A 26,567-nucleotide genomic window follows, 5' to 3' on the forward strand; every position below is an offset into this window, starting at 1 on the left:
TATGGTAGAATGGAGCACAGTGGCTTAAGCATTTTAAGACAGGCTGTGAAACTAGGAAAACAGTACTTTTGGAAACCCAGGTAATTTCATGAAGAGCATATGGCAGCATGAGAACAGAGTTTCCCCATCCAGAATTTCATCCAAGCCTCTTTCCCTGAATATGGGCACTGCATATTTTTGCCATCCTATGCAGCTTGCCCCGATTGTCTCCCAGGGTTGCCAAAGTTTAATTGATGGAAGCATACTCTTGATGGAGTAGCAGTACTATAGGTTTTGATGATTCAGAGGTGGCCTCAAGGTCCTGTTGTGCCACAACCCCAACAGTAGGAATGCACATGGTAACTACCTCACAAATCACAGAGACCCAGATGACAGATTGTGCAATAAATCAGCTCACATTTTACCTAGAGCAGTAAAATATAATCTTTAACACATGTTAAACACCAAAGACCTGCTTTGGATTTGTGATGGGGATAACCTGCCCTGTATATTTCAAAGATTTTCTTCTCCTTCTTTTAAATTGTAAATTGTAACAGCCAAACCATTTCAGTGATTCTCTTTCTCTTTTCTTCCATTTGTCCATCTGTCCTTTTCCTGGATGTCACTGTGTTGCTCAGGCTAACCTTGAACACTTAGACCCCAGTAATCCTCCTGCCTCAGCCTCCTGTGTAGCAAGGACTACAGGCTCTTAATCGTTTCTTAAATATCTTTTAAAGTTCTTCCTTGTTACTGAAATACACATTCCATACATAACCCTTCCCTTTGAGCTGTGTTCTAATGGGCCTGACGTTCATTTTGGAATCATTCTCCCATTTTTAAAAAGCTACTATAATTATCCTTCACTGTTGTGAAGAGATTCTTTCTAAAAATGTATGTTTAAATGGCACGTGAAATTACTGAAGTGTGGTAGGGTGAGAAATGGGCTGGAAGCTCAGAGACTCAAAGTCATGGTTTTGCCAATAACTCACCTTAAAATCATCTGAAAAATGCTTCCTAATCTCTCTGTGACCCCATACCTATGTATGTAAATGGCATTAAAACTAGCTCACCCCAGTGCAATGATAACAGCCATACAGCCTTAACCATGGCGTTATAGAACATTTGTTTAAGGCCTATTAATAACTAAAGAATATCACCTTTTTTTTTGGTCCTTATAATAATTTTTCTGGAAAAGGTAATCTTGTGTTACTATTAGGGAAATCACTGCAGGTGAATAAGCCAAAAATTCTACACACTTTTTCTAGTCTGGTTATGTTATATTGTGATAGCTATGTGGAAATGCACTAACACAAATATACACACAAACATACTTACACTCACCACCTTGACCACTATGACTCACAATGAGGTAGTTTTAAAAATAATATTCAGTTGGGACAGCAGCCTGCTTGTCCAGTAGATATTTGGAGTCCATCAACACCTGGGTGGTGTTTTTGTTTTTTCTTTAATTTTTATGCTCCAAGTGTAGGGATCCTCCTTAGACTATTATTATTTTGCCTTACTGCTAAAAGGAAATAGGACTTATGACCTATTTTCTTTTTTTTAAGAATAATTTGCTTTTATACATTTTATATGGTTTATAAAGCTCCTGTTTTAAAAGCACCATTCCTGATGAAGCAAGATATAGGGAACGCTCAAGTGCCAGGGTATATAGAAAGCATAGATCCATCTGGAAACTGTTAAGAACTCATTGGTAGGTTAGTGTGTGAATGTCAAAGTACATGAGCTTATGGAGACTTCTGGGAATGGTCGTCTTCTGGGGGTGGCCATTATGCATCAGTGTGGTCAGTTCTACACCTTGTTGGGCAAATGCCCCCACTGTCAAAAAGTCACCTGTTACAGCAGTGACAGGGGTGGTGGTGTTGAACTGCAGAAGGATCATATTACATGGACATTAGGGAGTATCATAGGGCCAATAAAGTAGGATTCCACAAACTATACTAATTTTTCTTTTTCTTTTTGGTTTTACTGGGATTGAGCTCAGGGATGCTTTACCACTGAGCTACATTCCCAACCCTTTTAATTGTGAGATAGGGTCTCTAATTTGTGATCTTCTTTCCTCAGTCTCTGGAGTAGCTGTGATTAGAGGTGTGTGCCACTGCACCTGACCTGTTGTCTCTTTCTAAGTCATCTCAGGATGTTAAAATTACCAAACGGTGGTACAGTTATAGAATAGTGCTGTTCATAGAAAATTATAAGAAGATGAGGATTTTTTTATATCTGTGCTGCTGCCCAACCTGGTAGGAAGTATTCACAGGTGACCATAGAATATATAAAATGGTTGGAGTGACTGAGACCCTGAATTTTAATAGTATGGAATTTAATTTTAGTTGGTATAAATGTGGTCAGTGAGTACAAGGTTGATCAAAGCAAGTCTACTGACATTATGCTGCATGCATATCTGTTATTTACAAGACTATCTGCAGTAACATCCTGAGTATTTTCCATTCACTGACCTTGAGAACACATTGGTAGTAGGAAAGAGCACATGGTGTATAAAAAAAAGGTATGAAAGAAACTGGGGCTTTAAGTTTAAGTAAGATACATGGAATTGCAGTATCCACCCATGTAAATGGTGATAGATTCTCAGAGGTGATCATCAAGTAGTGTTTCAGATTGTAAGTCTCCCTTGATTTTGTTTCTGCAGGCTCTTTCATGCTGGTGAATGCATCTGGGAGACCTGAGGGGCAGAGAGCTCACCTGCTCTTACCTCAGCTTAAGGAAAATGATACCCACTGCATTGACTTTCACTATTTTGTATCCAGCAAGAGTAATTCTGCTCCTGGGTTACTCAATGTCTATGTGAAAGTCAATAACGGACCTTTGGGAAATCCTATCTGGAATATATCTGGAGACCCAACACGTACATGGAACAGAGCAGAACTGGCCATTAGTACATTCTGGCCTAACTTTTATCAGGTATGTGTTTTCTTTCCATTTCATGTTTTGAAGCATCCTCTAATTTCTAAGAATATGAATTGTTTTTATATTAATATAATTAGAATGTAAAATAAATAATGGGTTCCTTTTAAAATACCACTGTAATTGTTACCCATGCTATTTGGTGACAAATGTCTTATGACTTTTTGAAATGAATAAAAATCCAATTCACATTTGTTTATGCACAAACAAAGCAATATCCCTCAGTAGGGCAAGCAGTGCTATGTGCAGGGATAGTTTACTTTCTATCTTGAGTTAGCCATGTTGACCCCTGGAGACAGTGCTTGAGTCTGAAGGAAGATGGCTCTCCTGTGAATGGGTCTCAGGAATGGATGAGTCACGAAGAAGTGAGCCCTTGTTGGGGTCAGCCTGTGAAGTGCGGGTTCCTTCTTCCACCCCTGGAAGCAGTGGGAACAAAATGCCATGTGGAGACCAAGTCCTTGTCACAGAGGGCTGTTGCCAAGTTCTGTTATTTTGGAGTTTTTTTTTTTTTTTTTAGTTGTAGATGACATAATACCTTTATTTATTTATTTCAAATGGTGCTGAGGATTGAACCTAGTGCCTCACATGTGCTAGGCGAGCACTCTACCACTGAGCCACAACCCCAGCCCTTGGAGACTCTTTTGAGAACCATGTTGCCCACTTTGAGTGAATTGCCCTTTAAAGTAATGCAGGCAGGAAGTCCAGGGCAGTTAAGAGCAGTGATCTAAGGTCACATCCCTCTGTCAGGGATACTGTCACACAAGAGCATCCTGCTGTGCAACTAAAGGCAAAAAATAAGTGACAGTGGGCATTTGAGGTGCTTTTACCTTTTATCCATGGCATCTTTTACAAATAGCTTGGTATCAAGAATGCACAATTGATTTCCAGCTAAGAGGCAGCCTGAAGAGGATTGTGGTATTTTGCTGTTCTCTTTCTTAATTCCTTTGGCTCATTCAGGAGTCAGCTGGAACATACGTCTCAGATCATTTCTCATGTTCAATTAAGGTGCTTGGCTAGACTCAGAGACAGGAAACTAGATTTTTCAAGGGCTCCTTGTCTTCAGAATGGGCATGGAATGCACCCAGTAATACATCCTACAGATTTGGTGTTGATCAGCATGGATCTATCAATTCCAGATCCTTACCTGGGGGTTGATAATGGGAATAAGTGGACTGTAAATTTCTTGCTTAGTTTATCTTTATTTCCCTTTACTTACAGCAATTATTGGTATTTATTAAATTACAATTAAATGTTTCTTCAGTAGAAGTGAAGAGATAGTGAAAGCTCTGTTATTACACAAGCAAATTGTTAAAATGTTTTTTAAGTGCACGTTGGCAATAAGTTTTAGAGTGTTAAAAAATTAGATATGTCTTAATTTAGGAATCTACATTAGGAATTTATCCTGAAAACATAATGAAGAGTGATTGCAAATAATTAACTACAAGGATATTCATAGCAGTTTATTTATAATAATGAAAAACAGAAACAGTATCATTTTCAATAATAAAGGATTTGTTAATATATGCTCTCTCAATACAAAAATTCATTTTGCAAACACTAAGAATAATGTTAGGGAAAAGCATTTAGTAATGTATTTAGGCCTGTGTGTAAATAGATAAAACAGATACAAAGCAACATATTAAACTGTACTCTTAAATTTTAAAAAATATGTGATAAAGATCAAAATACGTCCTGAGGGCTGGGGTTGTAGCTTATTGGTAAGTACTTGCCTTGCATGCATGAGGCATTGGGTTCGATCCTCAGCACCACATAAAAATAAAATAAATATGTTATGTCCACCGAAAACTAAAAAATAAATATTAAAAAATTCTCTCTCTCTAAAAAGTTAATAAATAAATTAATAAAATAAAGATATTGTGTTCATCTATAACTAAAAAAATATTTTTAAAAATATATATTCTGAAATCAATACATACAAACACGATTTCTCCCTAACTAGAGGAAAAACTGTGGTTTGATTCTTTTCCTTTGTGTCATTTGCCATAAATTTCTCCAGTGTGCATGTACTGTTTTTATTCATGCAACAAAAAAGAGAAAAACATATTTCTTCCATAAGAATGAAAATATTCTATTTAATGAATACCTTCCTCTGATAAGAAATGTACTAGTAACCAATTGTTAATACAATTAACAAAGATAGTCTCTGGTACAAAGCTTCCTCCTTCATATGGTTAAAAGCAAGCAGGGGCAGGAGGGGTTGGCCGTGTGAGTCTTTAGCAGGTTTCTCCATGTTGGGTCAGGCTCAGAGGCTGAGTGTGATTATAAGGTTCATCTGGAGGAAACTTCTTATACCACTCTGGGATGTTCTCTCTGCCTTCTGAAACAGATTACAGGTTGTTCCTCACCTCAGGCAGCTGCTAAATTTAGTCCAGTGGGACACATTGGTAGATAAGATCAGAAAGTATGTCCTTGCCCATCTTTGCCTCAGTTTGCTTGCTCTGGCCTAAGCAATGCTCAACCCCAAACCTTTCTTAAATGAGTTCTCCAGAAACCTTTCAATGCACTGGTTTACTATGACATTGGCTACAATTGAGAGCTAGAATTTGTTTCCCCTTTTTGCACCCCTACTGAGCCAATATTGTTAAAGAATAAGGATCTTTGGAAAACTCCTTGTTCATTTAATCCTAAGTGTTCCATCATGTGCCCACCTTTGAAGTTTTAAAGGCATGGTGAGAGCAATAATTCCCACATATTTTCCTTTGTCTGTTGGGTACAAGTAAACAAACCCAGTCATTACCCTAGTAACATCATCAGCTATTAGGCAAATGACACATTGTAGATGATACAAGAGAGATGTTAGCAGGAAACTTAACACTGAACTGTAGACCTTCAAACTGACATATAAACCTGAACGATGTTTTCCAGTTGGGATAAGATGGACAAGCTGTATTAAAAGAGATGAAGTTAAAGAAAACCACCATCTAAAACCTGTATCCAGCCCTAACCAGAGGTGTCAAATTCACTAGAGAGGCTGAGATGAAAAGTCAGAACAATGAACTGTCAGGTTTGTGGGTGAGGTGTGTGTATGGATGAAGAGCTTCCCTGGGCAGCTGACTCAATCCTCATCCCATGGGGTCAGCATACCCTGACAAAATATATAGCTTTTGTCACCTGATGCTTTTTAAAATGTGAATTATACAAGAACCTATTGGCTATGGTATAATTTTTCACATAGATTTCTCTATAAGGAGTTTTGTACTAGCTTGAAGAAGTGAATTTGGTTTGAGACTATTATATTTCTAATTTCAAAATATAAAAATAATTTTGGGTATTATGCATGTATGCATACATGTGCATAACATTTTCTTTGGAGCTTAAAAACCAGGATCCAAATAAAACATTCTTAGGATACTGATTGGCTTTTCTGGTCCTGAAAGCTGAAGATAATAGGACTTTGGTATCTGAAGACGGTCCTTGTGGGAAGCCAACCTTACGGGTGACTGAGTTACACTCCTCAGCTGGGTGCTGAGGCATTCAGTCACAGAAATGGGTGTGTCTTGCTACAGCCCCATGGGTGAAGCTATGCTCACCTGTTCCTTTGTAATATAACCCCTTGCCCTGTTTAGGATAGAATCTTCCATGGAAGTGCCTTGTGTGTGTCCCCTCCTCTCACTGTGCCCTTGGGTGTGGCCTACCCAGGTGTCAGTCAACCTGCTGACAGTGGACATCATAAAGATAGACTCAGCCCCTGAAACCTGACCCCTTGCCTCATTTGAATAGTTTCTCCTCAATAAAAGGGGTCAGCTCGTGCTCTCGATCTCTGTCTTTCTGCGGACCCTTAAGGTCAGAGGAGCCGTCACAGCAACCCTAAAGAAGAAGGTATTTGTGTCTCTTATGTGGTTATTTCATGCAGCCCAGTCAGCCCAGTTTAACTAGAGTGACCCCTGAGCCTTTTAGTCGTGAGAACAGAAACCCGGCAGGTCCTCTTGAGTAACCCACTCTGGGCACAGGGAGTCAGCTTCCCTTTGACAACCTCCACATTATTAAATCAGTGTACGTTATGGAGAGTGCAAAAATTTAATATAAGGTTCACATACACTTAAATGTTAGTATATTAAAATATATTTATGTAGTACTTGTTTCTACAGTACTAGTTTTCACACTAGTAAGGAGTGAGAGTTTGTTTTTTGTAATTGTCTTTTTCTCTGTGTGACTGGAGGTTGAACCCAGTTGAGACATGCTAAACATGTGTTCTATCACTGTATACCAGCTATTCACAACCCATAGTAAGTAGATTTGTTATGAGTTAAAACGGATATACAAACTGTTTTAAAGGCATCCCACAGGATAATACTGTTAAGGGCAGCATCACAGCGTAGTAAAAGAAGATACACTTTGGATGGACTTACAAGGCTGGACTGACTTACAAGGCTGGGCAACTGATTTAAACTTTATGAGTCTCCGTTTCCTAATTATGGATTAAGAATAATGACCATGTAGAGTGTGAAGATGAAAGGAAAAATGAGTTTGTGATATACTGGCCTTTCAATAAATGGTGGCAGTTTGTTGAGCCATAGGCAAGATTTGTGGGAGACAAGAAAGAAGAAAATAGTTAATAGTTGAGTGCTTTCTCCCTACGCAGGCATCTCCTAAATGTGTTTAGTGGAGTGTCCAAAGGTAGTAAGTGAAAAACAAATTGTTTTGTAAAACAGAGTGAATCAAAGTAATCCAAGTTCTTTCCATAACAGTAGTCCAGAGCCAGGCTCCAGAGGCTGAGGCAGGATGATCCCGAGTTCAAAGCCAGCCTCAGCAATTTAGGGAGTCACTTAGCAACTCAGAGAGACCATATCTCTAAATAAAATATTTTAAAAGGGCTGGGGATATGGTTCAGTGTTTAAACTTGGGTTCAATCCCTGGAACCCCGCCCCCATTACCCCCACCCCCGCTTCAATATTCTAGAACTGCTGTTCTACAAAATTGCAAAGTTAGATTTCATGAGGGTTCATGGAATTCTACCTTCCTGGACCTGTTGGTGTGGAGTCCTTTTTCATCTTAGTCAGAATCTGAGCATTGTAGTTGTTAGGTTGGGGAAAGTTTTTGATCAAATCAGACACAGCTGTTCCAAGTTCTTTTGTTGAAGACTGTAGGTCTTCATGGGCATTTCTTGTTTTCACAGTCTTTCCTTCAATGTGATCTTTGTTAAAGACTTACAGAGCTTTGAAACATTTCTTGGCTGTGACCAAAGCCTTCTTGCACTGCAGTCATTTTATGTACCTCTTAACTCTTTCTGGTAGAATAGTATTCGGCAGGTACAGAGCACAGTGATAACCTGCATGAATACAGCTAATTACTGTTTCTTAAAACATAAATTGTCAAGTATGTGGTGCTTAAAACATATTTAATTCCTTAATTAATGTTTGTCCTAATAGCTACTCCTTAGATCAGCCCTTCTGGGGATCAGTGGCAGTGGGAAAGTGCCTACCTGCCTCCTGGCACCCACATCCTTGGATATCCACATTGATTTCCTGTCATTTAAAGAATATTTTCGTTTCACATTCACCCTCTTATTTTATTGTACTGATAAAAAAAAGCATAGTTCTCGATTTTGATTCTGCTTTCCTTTCTCCTCTCTCTTGTGTTCATGTGTTTCAGGTGCCCCTGAAGCAAAAAGAGTCACCCATCGATTACTCTGGGTTCTCTCTAATCATGTATGCACCCATGGAAGCCTCCTGAATTTCACCTGTGCAGTCTCTCTCTCTGCTCCTGATTCCTAGCTTAGTTAGAGGCTCAGAAGGCAGGAGTCTTTTAATATAAATAGTGGCTTTGTAAAGAAAAAAAATGCATACAGGGCTCCAGGAACCCCTTAGTCAGGCCTCGATGTAGGTAGAGGGCCGGCAATGAGGAACATGAGGATAAAGTCATCAAATGGGCGAGTCTTGGTTCGCTAGAGCCTCCTTGTTAAAACAAACTCCTTAGATTTACTGAAGAGTCCTGGGAGAAGATTTGGCATGGATTCCAGCTGGGCCCTGCTCTAAATTCTTTGTGCAGCCAGGACACAAAGGAGTCTGCCTGTTGCAGGGAGGCCAAACCAAGATTTACCCTTTACCAGCTGACAGTTTTACTGGTAAATGAGGAGTTGAGGGAATAGGAATGACGGGATCTTACCCATCCCTTCACATTTAGCTCCAGCTTTTATTCCCCACACAGCTGCCTGGTTTCTTTGCTGTATTTGCCTTCAGTCCCTTATTTCGCTAGGAACCAGGTAAGGCCACGATAAGTGGCAGCAGGCCCACATCCATTTGCTGCTTAGAGATCACGTTTTAGAGCTGAATAAGTGAGTGTTTTCTAGTTGTGCTCTTCAAATCTAAGGAATTGGGAGGTATTCATTGGCCAAATGGAAAGAGACACTAGTCATTTGTCAATTTAGACAAAGTTGAACAGTCTTGTTTTGCAGTCAGTTTCAGAGGTTAGGTGCATGTTTGAATATCCAGGAGGGACACATGGTGGGTGCCCAGCTGGAGTCTGTACATTGATTTGGGCTTTTGCAGAGGCTAGTGTCCCCTAATGTTCACTTGGGAAATACTGATAGTTGAAAAACACATGCCTTGACTCCATAAATTCCCTTATTAGGGCCTTTATTCTAAGTGCAGGATAATTGCATTGCTTACTACAGGACAAAGAGGGGGATTTGATAAGTAACTCTCTCTCTCAAGCAAGAAAGTGAAAGTGATTCTAAGCAATTGCACCTGAAATTTGCATTTTGTGCTTAGAAAAGGTGAACATTATATTTTAAAAACCACTGGGGGCACAGGAGGTTGTCACTTTATTATTGACTCAGAACTGCACCTGGGAAAGTGTGATAGTCTTTCCATCCTCAAAGACCATGTTTTGTTTATTCATTTTAAAAACCTTCCCACATCTCTAAATTTCATTTTCAGCTTGTACTTACTATTTGATGATCGAGGATGAGTATGCCTTCTATTTAGTCTCATACCTGTGTGAACAGCTACTTCCTGCTTATCAGAACTGTCACTTTAAACTTTCTACACTTTTTCCTCTACTTTAATTTTCTTCTGAATTCGGTTTTATTGAAGGAGTAGATGAGCTATGATAATATCACTTTCTAAAGGGAAAGGGGACACAAATGAGGAAAGTCATGCTTATTGGTAGCAAAACCAGAAATCACTTAAGAGAATGCATGGAGGCTGGAGGTGTGGCTCAGTGGTAGTGATTTTGCCTACCTTATGTGAAGACCTGGATTCTATACCCATCATGGTGCCTGCCCACACATGTAAACACCTACACAAAAAGGGAAAAAAAATAGGCATGATAAAGCATCAGTAATTAGCTCCATTGCAAATTTTGTTGTCCTTTGAGGGTCTTTATCTTTTCAAAACTGGGTTTTATATTTTCGGCTGATACATCAATGTAAATAGAAGCTTGAGTGTTTGTTCCTGATTTATTTTTTCTTTAAAGCTTTTTAAAAATACCTCTTTTTTTTTTTTTTTTTTTTTACTTGTAGATGAACATAGTACTTTTATTTTATTTATTTATCTTATGTGGGGCTGAGGATTGAACCCATTGCCTCACATGTGCAAGGCAAGCACTTCACCACTGAGTCACAATCCCAGCCCCTGTTCCTGATTTCTTAATGTGAGGAATCTTGTGGTTTTTGCTTTGGATCTTTAATATTACAGAAACTTTTTTTTTTTTTTTTTTAAAGAGAGTGTGAGAATGAGAGAATTTTTTAATATTTATTTTTTAGTTTTCGGCCAACACAACATCGTTGTTTATATGGTGCTGAGGATCGAACCCGGGCTGCACAGCATGCCAGGGGAGCGTGCTACTGCTTGAGCCACACCCCAGCCCCCACAGAAACTTTTTTATAGTCCATATTTCTTTATATTTTTCTTTTAATTTCTTTAACACAAACAACATAACATTTTTAAAAATGTGTAGGCCTCACATTTGCTTTTTACTTAAAACTGGAAAGGATCTAGCAGGTAATCCCCTGTGTTCTAGAGAATTGACAAATGACTTTCACTTGCACATTTTCCTTGGTGAGCATTGGTATTGGAAAGCAAATCCCTTTTCTTTGCTCACACATACAAGGGAAAGTGCAGCATGGAAAGCTAATTTTGCTCTTCACTGAAGCAGGGAGGATCAGGGTCTGCAGTGTTAAACTGCTCCCCCCTCCACCTTTGGCAGGCATCTGAGGGAAGGCTGATGTCAGCCCTCTCTCAGGCCAACATTTCATGAGCAAAGGAGAGCACTAGTCAGTGGTTTAACCAGTTGTTTCCTATCTGACAGCAAATGACTTTCCCCAAAGTCTCTAAAGGCTATAGGATGCAGAATCTCCTCTCCTGAGACATTATTAGTTGAAGGATTGAATGAATGTTGATTGTCTATTCCACATTGAGTGGCTACAAATAATATCAGAGAGCCATCAGGAAAACAAAACAAAACAAAACAAAAAAAAAAAGGAGAAATGGAGATCTGGAGTGAACCAAACCACACTAATAACATAGATTCTCAGTATTTACTGTAGTTATGTACAATAGTCAAAACAATGAGCGCACAGAATTAGTACATAGATTATGTATTCGTATCCACAGGGGATTGGTTCTAGGATCCCTCGCATATGAAATCTGTGGATGCTCAAGACCCTTATGTAAAATGGCATAGTATTTGCATATAACCTATGCATATCCTCTTATAAAATTTAAATTATCTCTAGGTTATTTGTAACCCCTAATATAATGTCAGTGCCATATAAATAGTTACATGGTATCGTTTAGGGAAGTATATAGTATCATTTAGGAAACAATAGCTAGGAAAAAAGTCTGTACTTGTTCAGTATAGACCCAGTTTGGTTTTTGTTTTCTGTTTTTTTTTTTTTTTCCCCCAAATACATTTGATCCGTACCTGGTTGAATCTGTGGATACCAAACAGAAATATGAAGGGCTGGCTCTACTGAACTATTGCTTCTATGGAAAATATGAATCAGGTTCCTGTGAGGCTCTACACACAAAGTTTTTGTCAGCCGATCAATACATAGTCATGTTTATGTTTATCTCTGTGTAAAGATATCTTCTCTAATTTATGTTGTTAATTCATTAACATTGAACCCATAGGCAACAGCACTGTAACTCACACTTGAATTACAGGTAAATTGTCTCCATAATGCACCTCACAGCCTCTTGCCCTTAAGAACACTGGACACTACTTTAAAAATGCAACATCACCAATAAAAAGCATAAAAATATGAAAAACAGAGTTAGGTAGACCATAACACAGATGGTTTTTTACAACATGAAGCTAAAACAAGGAGATGGAGTATTGCCTTGCTTGGCCTTGCCTGGAGCCTGTGCACTGAGCAACTCAGATATTTTTGTTGCTCTGTGCATGTCTATAAATGACATTTAAAGTTTTAAAAATATTGATTTTGGGGTTACAAATAAATTTTAGGCAGATCACAAATATGAAATACATGAAAAATGAGGATCAACTGTATTTATTTTAAGCAAATTTAAAAAAAGGAATAATGTAAAATTAAATACTGAATTGTGACAAAATTATTCCAGATCAGCATGGCTCTGTGATTCTGTTATACCGATTTATAGCATTTCAAATAATCAACCATCTTGGTTGGGCCAGAGGACAAATGTCTTACTTAAAACAAAAATTTTAAGTATTTATTTTGGTCAAATCAGGGCTGGGGATGTGGCTCAAGCGGTAGCACGCTCGCCTGGCATGCGTGCGGCCCGGGTTCGATCCTCAGCACCGCATACAAACAAAGATGCTGTGTCCACCAAAAACTAAAAAATAAATATTATAATTCTCTGTCTCTCTCTGTCTCTATCTCTCTGTCTCTCTCTCTCTCAAAAAAAATATATATATATTTTGGTCAAATCAAACAAGCAAAACATTTAGTCCAAATGTAGCCAATTTGGGGAAATATAGTATAAAATTATATCTGAGAATTAGGTTTTAATATTAAGGTGTTTAAAATTCTCAGCACTTCATCATTTTCCCCTTTGGATAAATTCTATTTCCAAATGAGTTAGGTTTTATTTTATTTTATTTTTATAGTATTTTGGGGTCTAAAGAAATTAGTTTATGGTTTTGTTTTGGTATGTGGTAATTATCTCTTATTTTAAAAAATTGGTAATGATATTATAAGACTAATTGTGCATTTAAAACACCACACAGATTAAAGAATTGAAAGGCAGTAAAACCAGGGACAGGGTGTTCTTCCTGCCATTATTGGAATAGGAGGCTTCTACATGTAGTGCCAGCCATATTGTATTTGGCTGTGACAAAAGTATTAATTTGGATATGTGCTTCCTTGTAAACCAGAGTAATGATCGTGTGTTGGAGAGCCAAGGAGGAAGTCTCTCCACAAACAGGAGGCTGCATAGTAAATATTTCAAACTTTACAGGCCAGACGGTCTCTGTGGCAACTGGTTAGTACTACTCTTGTTGTCTGAAAACAGCAGGAGCCAAAGCCTAATGAATGAGCATGGCCATCTTCCAATAAAACTTTATTCATGGACATGGAGATTTGAATTTCATATTGTTCTCATGTATCAGGAAATATTATTTTTTTTATTTGCTTCTACCATTGAAAACTATGTAAACTATCTTTAACTTGGGAGCAATAGAAAACAGGCGGTAGGACAGATTTGGCCCTAGGGCAGTAGTTTGACAGACCTTATTCTAAAATTTATGTGGTTAAAACTATGTCTATAATTTTTTTGTTGAATCTGTTTCCAGGTCAAACACATGATTACTATATCCCTTACTTACTTATATCTTAAAGTAAAAACTTTTACAGTATATGTATTATGCATGAAAGAACATACATGTAGGTATACACAGTTGTTTGTTTTTTGTGTATATATGTGTGTGTGTGTGTGTGTATTTATGCATGTGTGGGAATGTGTGAGTTTGTTTTCTATTATATTCTCACACTGGCTACTTAAGGCAGTTCAGTAACATAAAAAAGAGTTCAGGAATGAAAATAAAATAGACCCAAGATTATATTCTGACTCTGTAACTACTTGTGTGACCTCAGAAAAATTATTTAACCTTTCTGAATCAGCCTTCTCATCCCTGAAAGGGAGTTCTTATGCCCCAACTCATATTGGTTCACTGAGGAAAACTAGATAACATATACAACAGATACCTAGGGTATAGAAGTACATACACAAGAAAATCATTGTATTTTGAATGACTGAATCACTTTTTTCTTTTTTTAAGACTTGGTGTGACTTCCTGAAGAAACTAAAGGGTTACTTCCATGGAAGATTTTCTGGATAAAAACAAACAGAACATCCCCAGATCAATTTCTTGCACCTTTTTGATTTCCTTTTGCAGTGGTACCATTGGCGTCCTCATGTTATTGTTTTATCTGACCTCAATCTTTTTTGGACCTGGTTGCCCACACATTCAGACACTCCTGTGACTTTGCCTGGGCTCTGCATACACTTATTATACCTCTCTAGAGCAGTAATTGCACTTTTAGTAGGAGAGTCCCTTTTGACAGAAAGAGACAAACATACTCCTTTTCTTTTGAAGCTTTCCTGGTGGGGGCACTGGTTAGAAAGGAGCACAGAATGGAAAATTTGCCAGATAGGGAGAGTTCATGGCAATCACACATTTTATGGGATTCTCAAATCTGTTTCTAAGAAACCTCTTTTAGATGGGTCTCATCTTTGAGCTGCATATTTTGACCCCTTTGACTGTAAGAAGCAGCAGAGCTAATCTCTCAAGTGTCATTTACAGTCAGTCAGTGTAAGACTGCTGTGCAGCCTCTAAATGTAGGATCTTTATTTAATCATATGTATTTTAAAATAGCAATTTTTTCAGTACAAATCAAACTTACTTTATAATTATGGTATGTATTAAAGTTATATAGTGTACTGTAACTTTGATGAAGTGACTAATAAAACTTGTACTAATAAATCCCTTAACATAAATCCCTTACTAAGAGCTGCCAAATGCTCTTTTTAAAAACATACTTTTGTTTTTTAAGAAATATTGAATTTATTGCTTTAGCTTATAATATAATTATCTTATGTATAAACATCTAAATGTATGATATCAGGATATATTCTTATATATATATAAATGATATATTCTTATATATAAACTGTGACTTTCTTTATGTGTGTGTGTGTGTGTGTGTGTGTGTGTGTGTGTGTGTGTCTGTATAGATATATACACATAAAATCAACAGTGTATTTTACCTTTTTGTCTCTGCATTTAGCTTTAAGTAAATCAGCACTGAATGTGCCATATTAAGAAGTTTACTTTCAAAAGTTTCCAGTGAACTGGAAGGGGTGGGCCAGTTTATAATATGATGCTGTCTTTCTGTGTGTCTTTTTGGAAAAGTCGCTGGAGCAAGTGAAGTTGCAGAAATATCCATCTAATTCATTGTTTCATTGTGGCCTCATGACAGTCATGCTGGGAATTTGGAGTCCATTGTTTTGTCGCTAAATGTTCCCTTACCCCTTGTCTAGTAAGGATAAAGAGAAACAGCCACTGGAACACCTGTGGGCTCACACTGGCAGGCTAAGGTGACATTGAAGGTAGTGCTGGCTGTGTCACAGGCTTCCTGAAGTGTTTGGTGAGAAGGTGGTACAGTCCTGAGGTTGGGAGGATCACACTGCTATGACCTGATTTGAATCTGACATTTGGTAATTATTATCTTCTTCTGTTCTTTCATTGGATTCCTTATTTTCTCTAATTAAAGCTCACATTTCATGAAAGTGTCTAATTTTTTGGATCCTGCAGAGTATGTAGTAAATATTCTATAAATATTTAAACTAAAAGACTTACTATTTTTTAGCGTAAAACTTCTGAGGGCCATAGATGAAAAAACAGTTCACAGACATTAAGGGGACTTTTCTAAGTCTCTAATCTCCTTTCTTCCTTCCTCTTCATTCCATGGTTTTGAATTGGTTTAAGCAAAATATTATGAATTAAATTTACACACACAGATCAGGTACAAAATGAATTCACATGAACGTGTTTTGTATGTACACTATAGTCTAAGAGCTAATGCATCCCTTTGAAGAATAAGGATGATTCTGCTTTCTCTAGATACATCAGCCCTCTTAGATGATAAAGTAAAATGCAATTTATAGGAAGAAGGACCACTTTAATAAGAAAATGGCCCTTTATCTATTCTGTTTCTCATATATTCCAAGTGCTTATCACAGTTCCTGGAAGAGAGAGGATGCTCAGGAGAGCTCTGAGTTGAGTGGTTGAGTTAGTGAATGAATGCGTGAGTGAGTGGCAGGGAGGGGAGAAGGAAGGGAGAAGGAGAGGATTGATGAAATGACCTAAGGTCTAATGATCATTTCTGAGTTTGGCTTTCAGAATCTGTTTTTATGGCCAATGTGTCAGTGTACTTGGATATGGCATCAGCAGCCACTCCCTGGCTGTTCCTGGGGCTGCCATTATACTAGAGCAGGTCTCAGGACCCTGCAGAGCCTACTCTGGCAGTTGTACTCTGAGGGCCACTAGAATTCTTTCTCCTATCCTTGTTCTCATCTTTTTGTCCCTTCAGTTATCTTTGAATATACTATAGGAGAAATAAATTAGCATAGTCCCATTGTAATGATATCATGCATCTCTTCCTATCTTTTATCATCAGTGAAATATAAAAAATATGAACAGGACTAAGTTTAACTTCATCTTTGTTCTTTTGGGGTACCTCTTCTTTCCCTTGCATGTTTTGCAATTTATTGTGGAAGTGTTTTTTTTTCCCTTTGGGTAAGAGTTAAATTGTTGGGTTCTGCATTAAGACTTATGGTCTTTAAGAGTCATAAATCATGGTTCTCCTGATGTTATAGTTTCCTTCTATATATGAGCGATATTTAAAATAATATTCAAGTGGATCTTTTAATCAATAGCCTGATAACTTAAACTTGTAGACAATCAGCTTAAGAAAATCAATAGCCCTTTTATTGTTTCTTCCTTTTCCTTCGGCCTCAAGTCATTCATTCTTAGAACCTCAGGGCACATGGTCCCATTCTTCTTGTCTGTCTTTTCCCATGTTCAGATAGTTAGTTGTTGAAGCCCTCTTGATTTCACTATTGTGGAAAATTTATACCATATTTCTCTTAATTCACATCTTTGCCACCAGAATTTTGGGTAGCATTGCTTCTTTTCTGTATTGTTAATTGCATATTTCTATCCTACAAGCAGAGTCTTCTCCTCCTGGCCATGTAGAACTTTTGTAGCTATCCTAGAATGGGTATTATCCTCTGTACACTGTATTTCATTCTCATCCTCAGGCTATCAGCGTAAGTATCACTGTCTGATGGGAGGTACTTTCAGTATACTCAGTATTTTTCTTTTATAATGCCTATTGTACTTTTTAGCTCCCCCCCCCCCACCCCCGCCAATTGTATAAAGCCTAAGAACCCATATGGTTCAGTTTGGTCAGACAATCACCTCCAAAGATATTACCTAAAACAATCTAAATTTTAACCTTGCCTCTACTTTGCCTCTAGAGGGGAAAAAAGTCTGAATGTGTTTATGCTTTAAAGTATAGTATGTTGTGTATTAATGCTAGGAATTGATCCCTGCATTGCTCTACCACTGAGATACATCCCAGCTTATTTTTATTTTTTAGTTTGAGACAGAGTCTTATTGGCCTTGAACTGTTGATCCTCCTATTTCAGCCTCCCTCACTGCTGGGATTATAGGAATGTTCCACAACACCCAGCTAAAATGTAGTATATATTTACTTATTTTTTTGCTATCAGGGATTAAATTCAGGGATATCTTACAACTTAGCTACATTTATAGTGCCTTTTTATAATTTGTCTTTTTTTGAGACAGAGTTTTGTTAAATTGCCCAGGCTAGATTCAAACTGCCTTGATCTTCCTGCCTCTGCCTCCCAAGTTGCTGGGATTTGTTTGTGTGACTGTACCTGACCAGTATTATTTTTATTTGATCATTTGCTTTCTATATGCCTTAAGTTCTCAAGGACTTGATGATTTGCTCCCCACTGTATGTTCAGCCCCTTAAAAATGACTCTAAGTTTCTCTTTTCTAAATTTCTTTTCTTAATCAAGGAACCCTTTCCCCAAACCAGGTAAGTCTTTGTTGCAAGGTGTTTGCTACCCCACCTGTTACTCTTTACCCTTCCTAAAGATGGGGTTGAGGTCTTATTTATCGTTATAGTCTAGAACCTGGAACATCAACTGAGAAGATGTTAAGTACTCATTCTATTATATCTACTGGCAATGAAAATGAATGAAAGACTTAAAATGTGTCTTATATATAGAAGATATTTTGTAAAAATTATGACAAAATGAGTGAATAACTTAGATCTTTCTTAATTTACAGGTGATTTTTGAAGTGATAACCTCTGGACATCAAGGCTACCTTGCTATTGATGAAGTGAAGGTGTTAGGACATCCATGTAGTAAGTTGCCTCTACTATTAAATCTTGGGGTACATCACAGGGGCATATTTGTGTTGCGGATTTAGTGAAGGAACTAAAACCCAGGTAAAAGATGACTGTCAAGAGAGTTCATTGGCATGTCTCCAGGTTCATTTTCTACCCCGGAAGTCCAAAAGCATGTATTTCATGAATAAATGTCATGGCTTATAGTATCTAAGTATCTTTTAAAATGAAAATCAGATATGGAGTAGGAAGGAATTCTTTCATACACTTGAACATTCTGGTAGAGGATCTGCTTATTTGTTGACATGATCCTTGGATTTCCCTTTCAATATTGGCACAGGATTAAGTGATAAGAATTGGTGTATTTAAGTCTTAAGTATGTTTCAGCCATTTTTTTCTTAGTTTTGTCCCATAATTTTAAAAAATATAGCCCCCAACACACTATATAAGAAACCTACCTAAGTCACTTGGGGACCCCAGAAGTGGCTTGTTCCTCACCTTTTACAAATTAGTACTTTTAAAAAGTATAATATGTGAGGCCCAGTGCAGTGGTGCATGCCTATAATCCCAGCAAGTCAGGAGTCTGACATAGGAGAATCGCAAGTTTGAGGTAGCCTCGGCAACTTAGCAAGCACTTGTCTGGTGGGAGAAAAATGCATTTGATGTAACTTAGTGGTAGAGGGCTCCTGGGTTCAATCCCTAGTTCCTTGAAAGAAAAAGAAAAAGAATAAAGTATAATGGATGATAAACACGTATACATTTTTTAAAAAACCTGATATGAACAACTGAATTATTTATATAAAATAGTGCAGATAGCCTCATTTCTCCCACCTCCCCAGGGCCACCATGGTGGTGAGCTGCTCACTGCTCATTGCACCTCTCTGTCTATATAGTTTCTTGTTTGCTTTAAGCAAAAAAAGCTTTTATTCAAATGGGAATTGGGTGGCAAGTGGAATCCCTGTAGCATCACTGGCTCACAGAGTGAGTAGACCTCAAACTTGAGATTCTTTAGGAAGACTACAAGCACTACCATGGCAAAGGAGCTGTTGCCATGCCTGTTCCCTGACACTTGGAAGGTGACCCTTGTCTCCAGTAGCCAAAAGTCGTCAATTGCTATGGACCTTGGCATCCTTGGCCTTAAGTGCAAGGCCCAGAGTGTGATTGTCAGGTTGGTTATGCTAGATCACATGCCTGTTTCCTCTTGCAAACAGCACAATCAAGGGGAACAGGGTTTTCTATTTTCTTATAAGAGCTAGGCCTTGCCTTTTACTAAAAAATATATCCTGCTGGGCAATCAAACACTCTGTGTGTGTGTGTATGGTGTGTGGTGTTTCCCATAATCACAAAGTATTTATACACAGCAAACTTGTAAGCCTTGTCTTATGTACATCTAATGAATGATATCCAACCTTACAAATTTTTCTGTGCAGTTATATCCACTGACAATTGTTTCCAAGTTTCCCCCTGCAGATACCAAAATCTGTTGATGCTCTAAAGAAATGGTGTAGTGTTTAAGCATAATCTATATTCATCTTGCCATATACTTTAAATCATCTTTAGATTATTTTTAATTCCTAGCATAATATAAATGCTTTATAGATAGATGTATAAGGGATGGTGTTGTTCAAAGTTGTTTTTTATAAGTTGTTTAGGGGATGGTTACAAAATAAGATGTTGGTATGTGTTTGGTACAGACACAATTATTTTTTAAAATATTTTCTACCCACATTTGGTTGAATCCACAAATGTAGAACTTGCAGATATGACTGTACTCTTTGATTTTTTTTCCCCTTTTACTTAGCATTTGCATTTTTTTAGGTCAATCCACAGTGCTCTGTCACAGGAATATACTGCATTTTATTCTTTTTTGAACATTTAGTGTCTTCTCTAACCATGGTTTTCTCGCTTAAACACATTGTTGCAGGGAACATCTGTGGCTGGGTGTCCTGATGCAATTTGGAGAGCTTCCGTGTGGTAGATATATTCTTAGAAGCCCAGTTTCTGGGATATAGAAAAGACACATTTTAGTTTTATTAGATGCTGCCAAATTGGTATGAAAAGTGTCTGGACCAGTTTATATCCCCACCAGCAGTGCATGGAAGTTTTATTTCCCCTATATCCTTGCGCAAAATTGATATTGTCAGACTTTAAATTTTTAGCCATCTGAGTGATGGCCACCTGCTTTATTTTTGGAATCCCTGGCATTAAGAGAAGCTGGCTAGCTCATACATTTTATGGATCTCTGCTGATGGCTCCTATCCAAATCACCAGAGAATGGTTATATCCAGAAAATTAAAAATATAGATGCTTATAAGAATGTCTCAGCTTTTTAAAAAATATTATTATTTTTTTAGTTCATGGACTTGAATAGGTCATTATATCACTCTTTGCTGTAGTTACAGACAAGGTCTGTGTGGCTATTATCTAATGAGGGTATCATGATGCAGTTGTCTAATTCCATCCAAAGGGGTTTGCTCTCTCTTTGAAATCTTTATTTGGTGCTCTGAAGCTTGCTACAGCGTGCAAGTTAAATATACATAACATATACATATAATAATAAATGGTGTGACTACTGTATGTTTAACATACAGTAGTCACACCATTTATTGCTAAGGCAGCCATTACTTTTGTAATGTGTCACATTTACCTTTTCATCTGTGTCAGCAAGACTGGGAGTTAGAGAAAAATCCCCCCCCACACACACCTTTTTTCCTGAAAAGGCAGGAAAACGAACAAGGCTGCACCTAATTGAAACAGCAGGGGAAATTTAGGAAGCAGAATATAATTACCTGAGTTGGAACTCAGCCAAATCCTCAGAGTTATACCCTCAGGCTTGGAAAAGTGCCCCGGGATCTTCTGATACACACAAATGTTCATGGCCTCTGATTCACTGCTTACAAGGAGGTAGTAATACTGTGCCCCTACTAAGTGCTAATTGCACAGATGATATATGTGGTCACCCTGTTTCTTAAAGAGTAAATCTGTCAGCAAAATAGATGCTGCTGCTACTGCACTGGATGCAGGTGCACAGAGTGTGGCCAAGGTTGCCTAGGGCTTTCCAAATTTGTAACCTGAATTCCATTTTATACATCTGGCCTCTGGCTACTGGCTAATGTCTGCGCTTCAGAAGTATAGTTCCTTCCATCCACTGAATTTCATTCGTTCTGTTCAGCAAAAACAGAATGCTTATCCTTCTATCAGTACTTTCCTGAAACATTATCTGTTGCTGTTTTATACATTCCTTAGGAACCAGCCTCCCATGGCTATAGAAAAGGTGTTTATGTCTCATTCCTTTGGAGAATCCCTGTGCTAATGCTTAATTGGCTTTGTGGACTGCTGTTAGGAGCCACAGAATTGCAAAACAGTCTCAGTGCTGAAGTACAACAGCATTTTGAACTGTAAGCTTTAAATGGTTTTGATGATAGCCCTTCTGTAGTTATTTTTTCTTGAATCTCCAAGTTTATGGGGAAAACATGCAAAAAAAGAATTTAAGGATTAAAGCATTAGTTTGATCTTAAAATGGAAAGCTTTACACATAATATTTTATGAGATTTCCTATAAAGATTTCTAAATAATCAATTATTTTGAAATTTTGATGCTCATTATATTCATATACCAGTGGAGCATAAGTATTTCATGTCCCAAACTATGCTTTCCAAATGGATGCAGAATTGCTGAATCTTATTTATTTCACTGTAAAGCCTCCTGTTTCAACTCATATAGGTTTATGAGTAGGCATTACAACATTTTTTAAATAGTAGCTGTTCTCATACAAGTATGTATTTGCTCATAAAATCAATTTTAATGTAGTGACAATAAGATGCAGGATCAGCTTGAAATGTGGAGATGGCTGTGCAGAATCAGCAGCTCTCTGGCTTAAAACCACTTCTAATAAACAAAGATAATTCTTGCATTTGGTATGAATGCTAAAAATATATTTTGAGTTTGGTTCAGTGAAACTGGTAGGAAAAACTGAAAAAGCATTTTGTCTGTTTCATGATGTTGTCTTCTGTTTTAAAGGTATTTATGAGATCTTCATCTATTGACATTTCTGTTATTATCTTGTGATTCATACACACACACACACACACATTTTAGTCAGCTATGTCACTGCTGTGGCTGAAAGATCTCACCAGAACAACTGTAGAGGAGGAAAAGTTTATTTAGGGGCTCATGGTTTCAGAGGTCTCAGTCTATAGAAGGTCGACTCTATCATCTTGACTCAGATGAGGGCTGAACATCAAGGTGGGAGAATTTGGCGGAGGGAAGCAGCTCACATCATGATGAGAGAGAGAGAGAGAGAGAGAGAGAGAGAGAGAGAGAGAGAGAGAGAGAGAGAGAGAGATATCTCTACTTGCCAGATACAAATATATACCCCAGAGTCACACCCCCAATTCCCAACTTCTCCAGCCACACCCTATCACTTCAGTTACCTCTTGTTAGTCTCTATCAGGGGATTAATTCACTGATTTGGTTAAGACTCTCATAACCCAATCATTTCTTCTCTGAACCTTCTTGCATTGGCTCATGTATAAGCTTTTGGGGAACTCCAGATCTAAACCATAACTATATACATGTACATATACGAGTACATATACATATATATACAAACACACATACACACTCACATATGTATATGTGTATATATACACATACATATATGGAGAAATTTAGCAATTTTAGTGAGACATAATTTGCATATCATCCAATTTACGCATTTAAATTATTGAATTCAGTAATGTTGTTTGTATATTCAGAGTTCCCTAATCAATTTTAAAACACTTTCATCCCTCTCCCTAAATTAGTCAATTCTTATTCCCCTGCTCCAGCCCTTAGCAACCCTTAATCTACATCCTGTCTACTTACATTGCATTTAAATTAAATCAGATAACATGTGCTCCTTTGTGTCCTGCTTCTTTCTCTTGGCATAATAGTTCAAGGATCATTTACATTGCAGCATGTATCAATATTTTATGCCCTTTTTAAGCCAAATAATATTTCATTGTATGGTTATAATACATTTTATTGAATCATTCATAAGCTGAGGAGTATTCAAGTTGTTTCCACCTTTTGGTAATTGTCAAAAATGCTAGTATGAACATTTGTGCACAAGTTTATTCATGAACATTTGTCTTCAGTTCTCCAAAGTATATACTTAGGAGTGGAATTGCTGGGTCACAAGGTAACATTGATTAGCATTTTAAAGAATGGTGAAATTGTTTTTCAAATTGGCTGGACCATTCCACAGAGCAGAGTATAAAGGGTCCAATTTCTGCATATTCTTAACAACACTTGTCTATTTTTATCATGGCCATATTAGGGATTTGAAGGTGTATTTGTTTGTGGTTTGGATTACATAATGGCTAATGATAATGTTGAACATTTTTCCATACAGTTATTGGCTATTTGTATCTCTTTTAGGGTGAAATTTTTACTCAGATCCTTTCCCCATTCTTTTTCTTTCTTTCTTTTTACTTAGTGCCACTGAATTTTTTACTTAAAAGTATTGAAATGGTAAATTTTATGTATGTATGTGTGTGTGTATATATATATGTGTATGTGTGTGTGTATGTGTGTGTATATATACACACACATACACACAATACATATATACATTTTTATTTGTTTATTTTTATTTTTTATTTTTTTGGTATTGGGGATTGAACCTAGGGCTTCTTAAACACTGAGCAACATCCCCAGCCCTTTATTTTTTTATTTTGAGATAGAGTCTTCTGAGTTGCTTAGGGCCTGGCTAAGTTGCTGAGGCTGACTTTGAACTTGACATCATCCTGCCTCACCCTCCTAAGTGGCTGGGATTACAGAAATGTGCTAGCATGCCAGCCCTTTCCCCATTTGTAATTAAATTACTTATTTTTTATTATTTAGTTATAATAATTTCATATGTCTAGATGAAAATCTCTTATCAGATACATGATTTAAAACTATCTCCTCCCCATCTGTACATTGTCTTTTCATTTTCTACATAGAGAAATTTGTAGCACAAGTTTTTAATGTTGATGAAGTCTAATTTTTTGTTACTTCTCTTGTCCCTTGTGCTACTTAGATCATTTGATGTTGTGTCTAAGAAGATTTTCCCTAATCCAAGGTCACAAAGGTTTATTCTGTGTTTTCTTCTAAGAGTTTTATAGGGTCCATTCTTAGATGTAGGTCTAGGAGCTATTTTAAGTTAATTTGGGTAGAGTATAAGGTAGGTGTGCAACTTTGATTTTTTTGTCCGTGGATATCCAGTTACTTGAGAATTGTTTATTTTGTTTTGTTCTGTTCTGTTCTCTATTGAATTGCCTTGGTACCCTTGTTGAAAACCAGTTGACCGTAAATAGAAAGATTTCATTCTGGAAATTAGAACCTGTGAATCCTCCAACTTTCTTCATCTTTTTTCCTCTAATATTATATTGACTTTTCTGAGTCACTTATGTTTTTGAATGAATTTGAGGATCAGCTTGTCAATTTAGCCCTCCCCAAATCAGTTGTATTGTCAAGTAGGAATTATGTTGAATGTGTAGATTGCTCTGGGTGAGAAAATATCTTCATTTTAATGGTATTAGGTTTTAATGATCCATGAACATGGGATGAATTAGCTTTTATTGAAATCTTATAATTTCTTTCAATTGTGTAGTTTTCAGAGAGTAGTACAACTATTGTAATTCTGCTATAAAACTTATTTCTAGGTATTTTATTCTGATGCTATTGTAAATGAAATTATTTTATTTTTCAATGGTTCATTGCTAGTTTATAGAAATGTAATTTTTTGGTATATTATATCTTATATCCTGAGATCTGTTGAACTTGCTTATTCTAAAATTTTTGTGTGGGTTCTTCAGCATTTTCTTTTTTCTATTAATTTTTAACATATGTTAATTTCACAAATTATTGGACTTTTCTGTGCTATTTCCATACATGCTTACATTGGCCATATCCATCCACCCATCATCTATACTCACCAACCCTCCATGCACACTTTCCAGTGCCTAGTAATCACTTCAACTTTAAGGTCATTTTGTTGTTGTTATTGTTCCCAAATTTTCAGATTTGTGAGAGAGGACTTGCAATACCTCTCTTTCTTGTATCTTATTTCCCTTAACATGATATTCTCCATTTCCATCCATTTTTGCTGAAAATGACAAGATTTCATTTTTTTATGGATGAACAATACTCCATTGTGTATTTATACACCATATTTTCTTTAATCATTTATCTGTTAACTGGCACCTAAGCTGATTTCATATGTTAGTGATTTTGAGCACTGTCTCAATAAACATGGACATGCAAGTATTTCTTTTGTATGCTGATTTCATTTCATTCATATATATATATATATATATATATATATATATATATATATATCCAGAAATGGAACAGCTTGACCATATGGTAGTTCTATGTTTAGTTTTTCAAGGGACTACCATGCATTTTTCATAGTGGCTGTACTAATTTACATTCCTACCATCTGTATATAAGGGTTCCATTTTCATATCCTCACCAATATTTGTTATTTTTTAATAATTTTGATAATTGCCATTATTGGGGTGAGATAGTATCTCATTGTAATTTTAATTTACATTTTCTGATGGCTAATGATATTGAGATTTCTGTCATATATTTATTTGCCATTTGTATTTCTTCTTCTCAGAAGTATGTATTCAGATAATTTGCTTATTTAACAAATTAGTTAATTTTTTGTTTTTAAACTTTTGTAGTTCTTTATGTGTTCTGAATATTAACCCTCTGTCAGATGAATAACTGGCAAACAATTTCTCCCATTCTGTAGGTTATTTCTTCACTCTGCTGACTGTTTCCTTTGTTGTGCAAAGTATTTTAATTTTATATAATCCATTTGTCAGGTTTTGCTTTTGTTTTCTGTACTATGGAGTCCTGTCCAGAAATTATTGCCTGCTCCATTATCTTGAAGTGTTTCCTGTATGTTTTCCTCCAGTAGTTTTAGCATTTCAGATCTTATATTAAGGTCTTTGATGCATTTTGATTGTTATACAGGGTGAAAGATAGGGATCAAGTTTCAGTTTTCTGCATGTGGATATCCAGTTTTCCCAGCACCATATGTTAAAAAAACTGTCTTTTCTCCAATGTATGCTTTTGGCATTTTTGTCTAAACTCACTTGTCCCTAGATATGTGGATTTATTTGTGGATCTTTTTTTCTTTTCCATTGGTCTTTGTGTTTATTTTTATACCAATACCATGCTGTTTTTTCTTTTTTAAACTGTGGCTCTCAAAAATAGG

General features: G+C 36.9%; 1 protein-coding gene across 5 annotated transcripts in view; it reads left to right on the forward strand.

Moving 5' to 3' along the window:
• The window catches only part of Ptprm (protein tyrosine phosphatase receptor type M), an 825,932-nt gene that overhangs the window by 275,803 nt on the left and 523,562 nt on the right, over nt 1-26,567 (forward strand). For all 5 annotated transcript variants that reach the window (XM_076837052.2, XM_076837055.2, XM_076837053.2 and 2 more), the window contains exons 3-4: nt 2,648-2,919; nt 18,250-18,328. In XM_076837052.2, the coding sequence (XP_076693167.1) occupies nt 2,648-2,919; nt 18,250-18,328 (351 nt within the window). The remainder of the gene's footprint in view (nt 1-2,647; nt 2,920-18,249; nt 18,329-26,567) is intronic.

This window comes from Callospermophilus lateralis, chromosome 17 (genome assembly GCF_048772815.1).
Source record: "Callospermophilus lateralis isolate mCalLat2 chromosome 17, mCalLat2.hap1, whole genome shotgun sequence".
In the NCBI taxonomy this organism is placed as follows: domain Eukaryota; kingdom Metazoa; phylum Chordata; class Mammalia; order Rodentia; family Sciuridae; genus Callospermophilus; species Callospermophilus lateralis.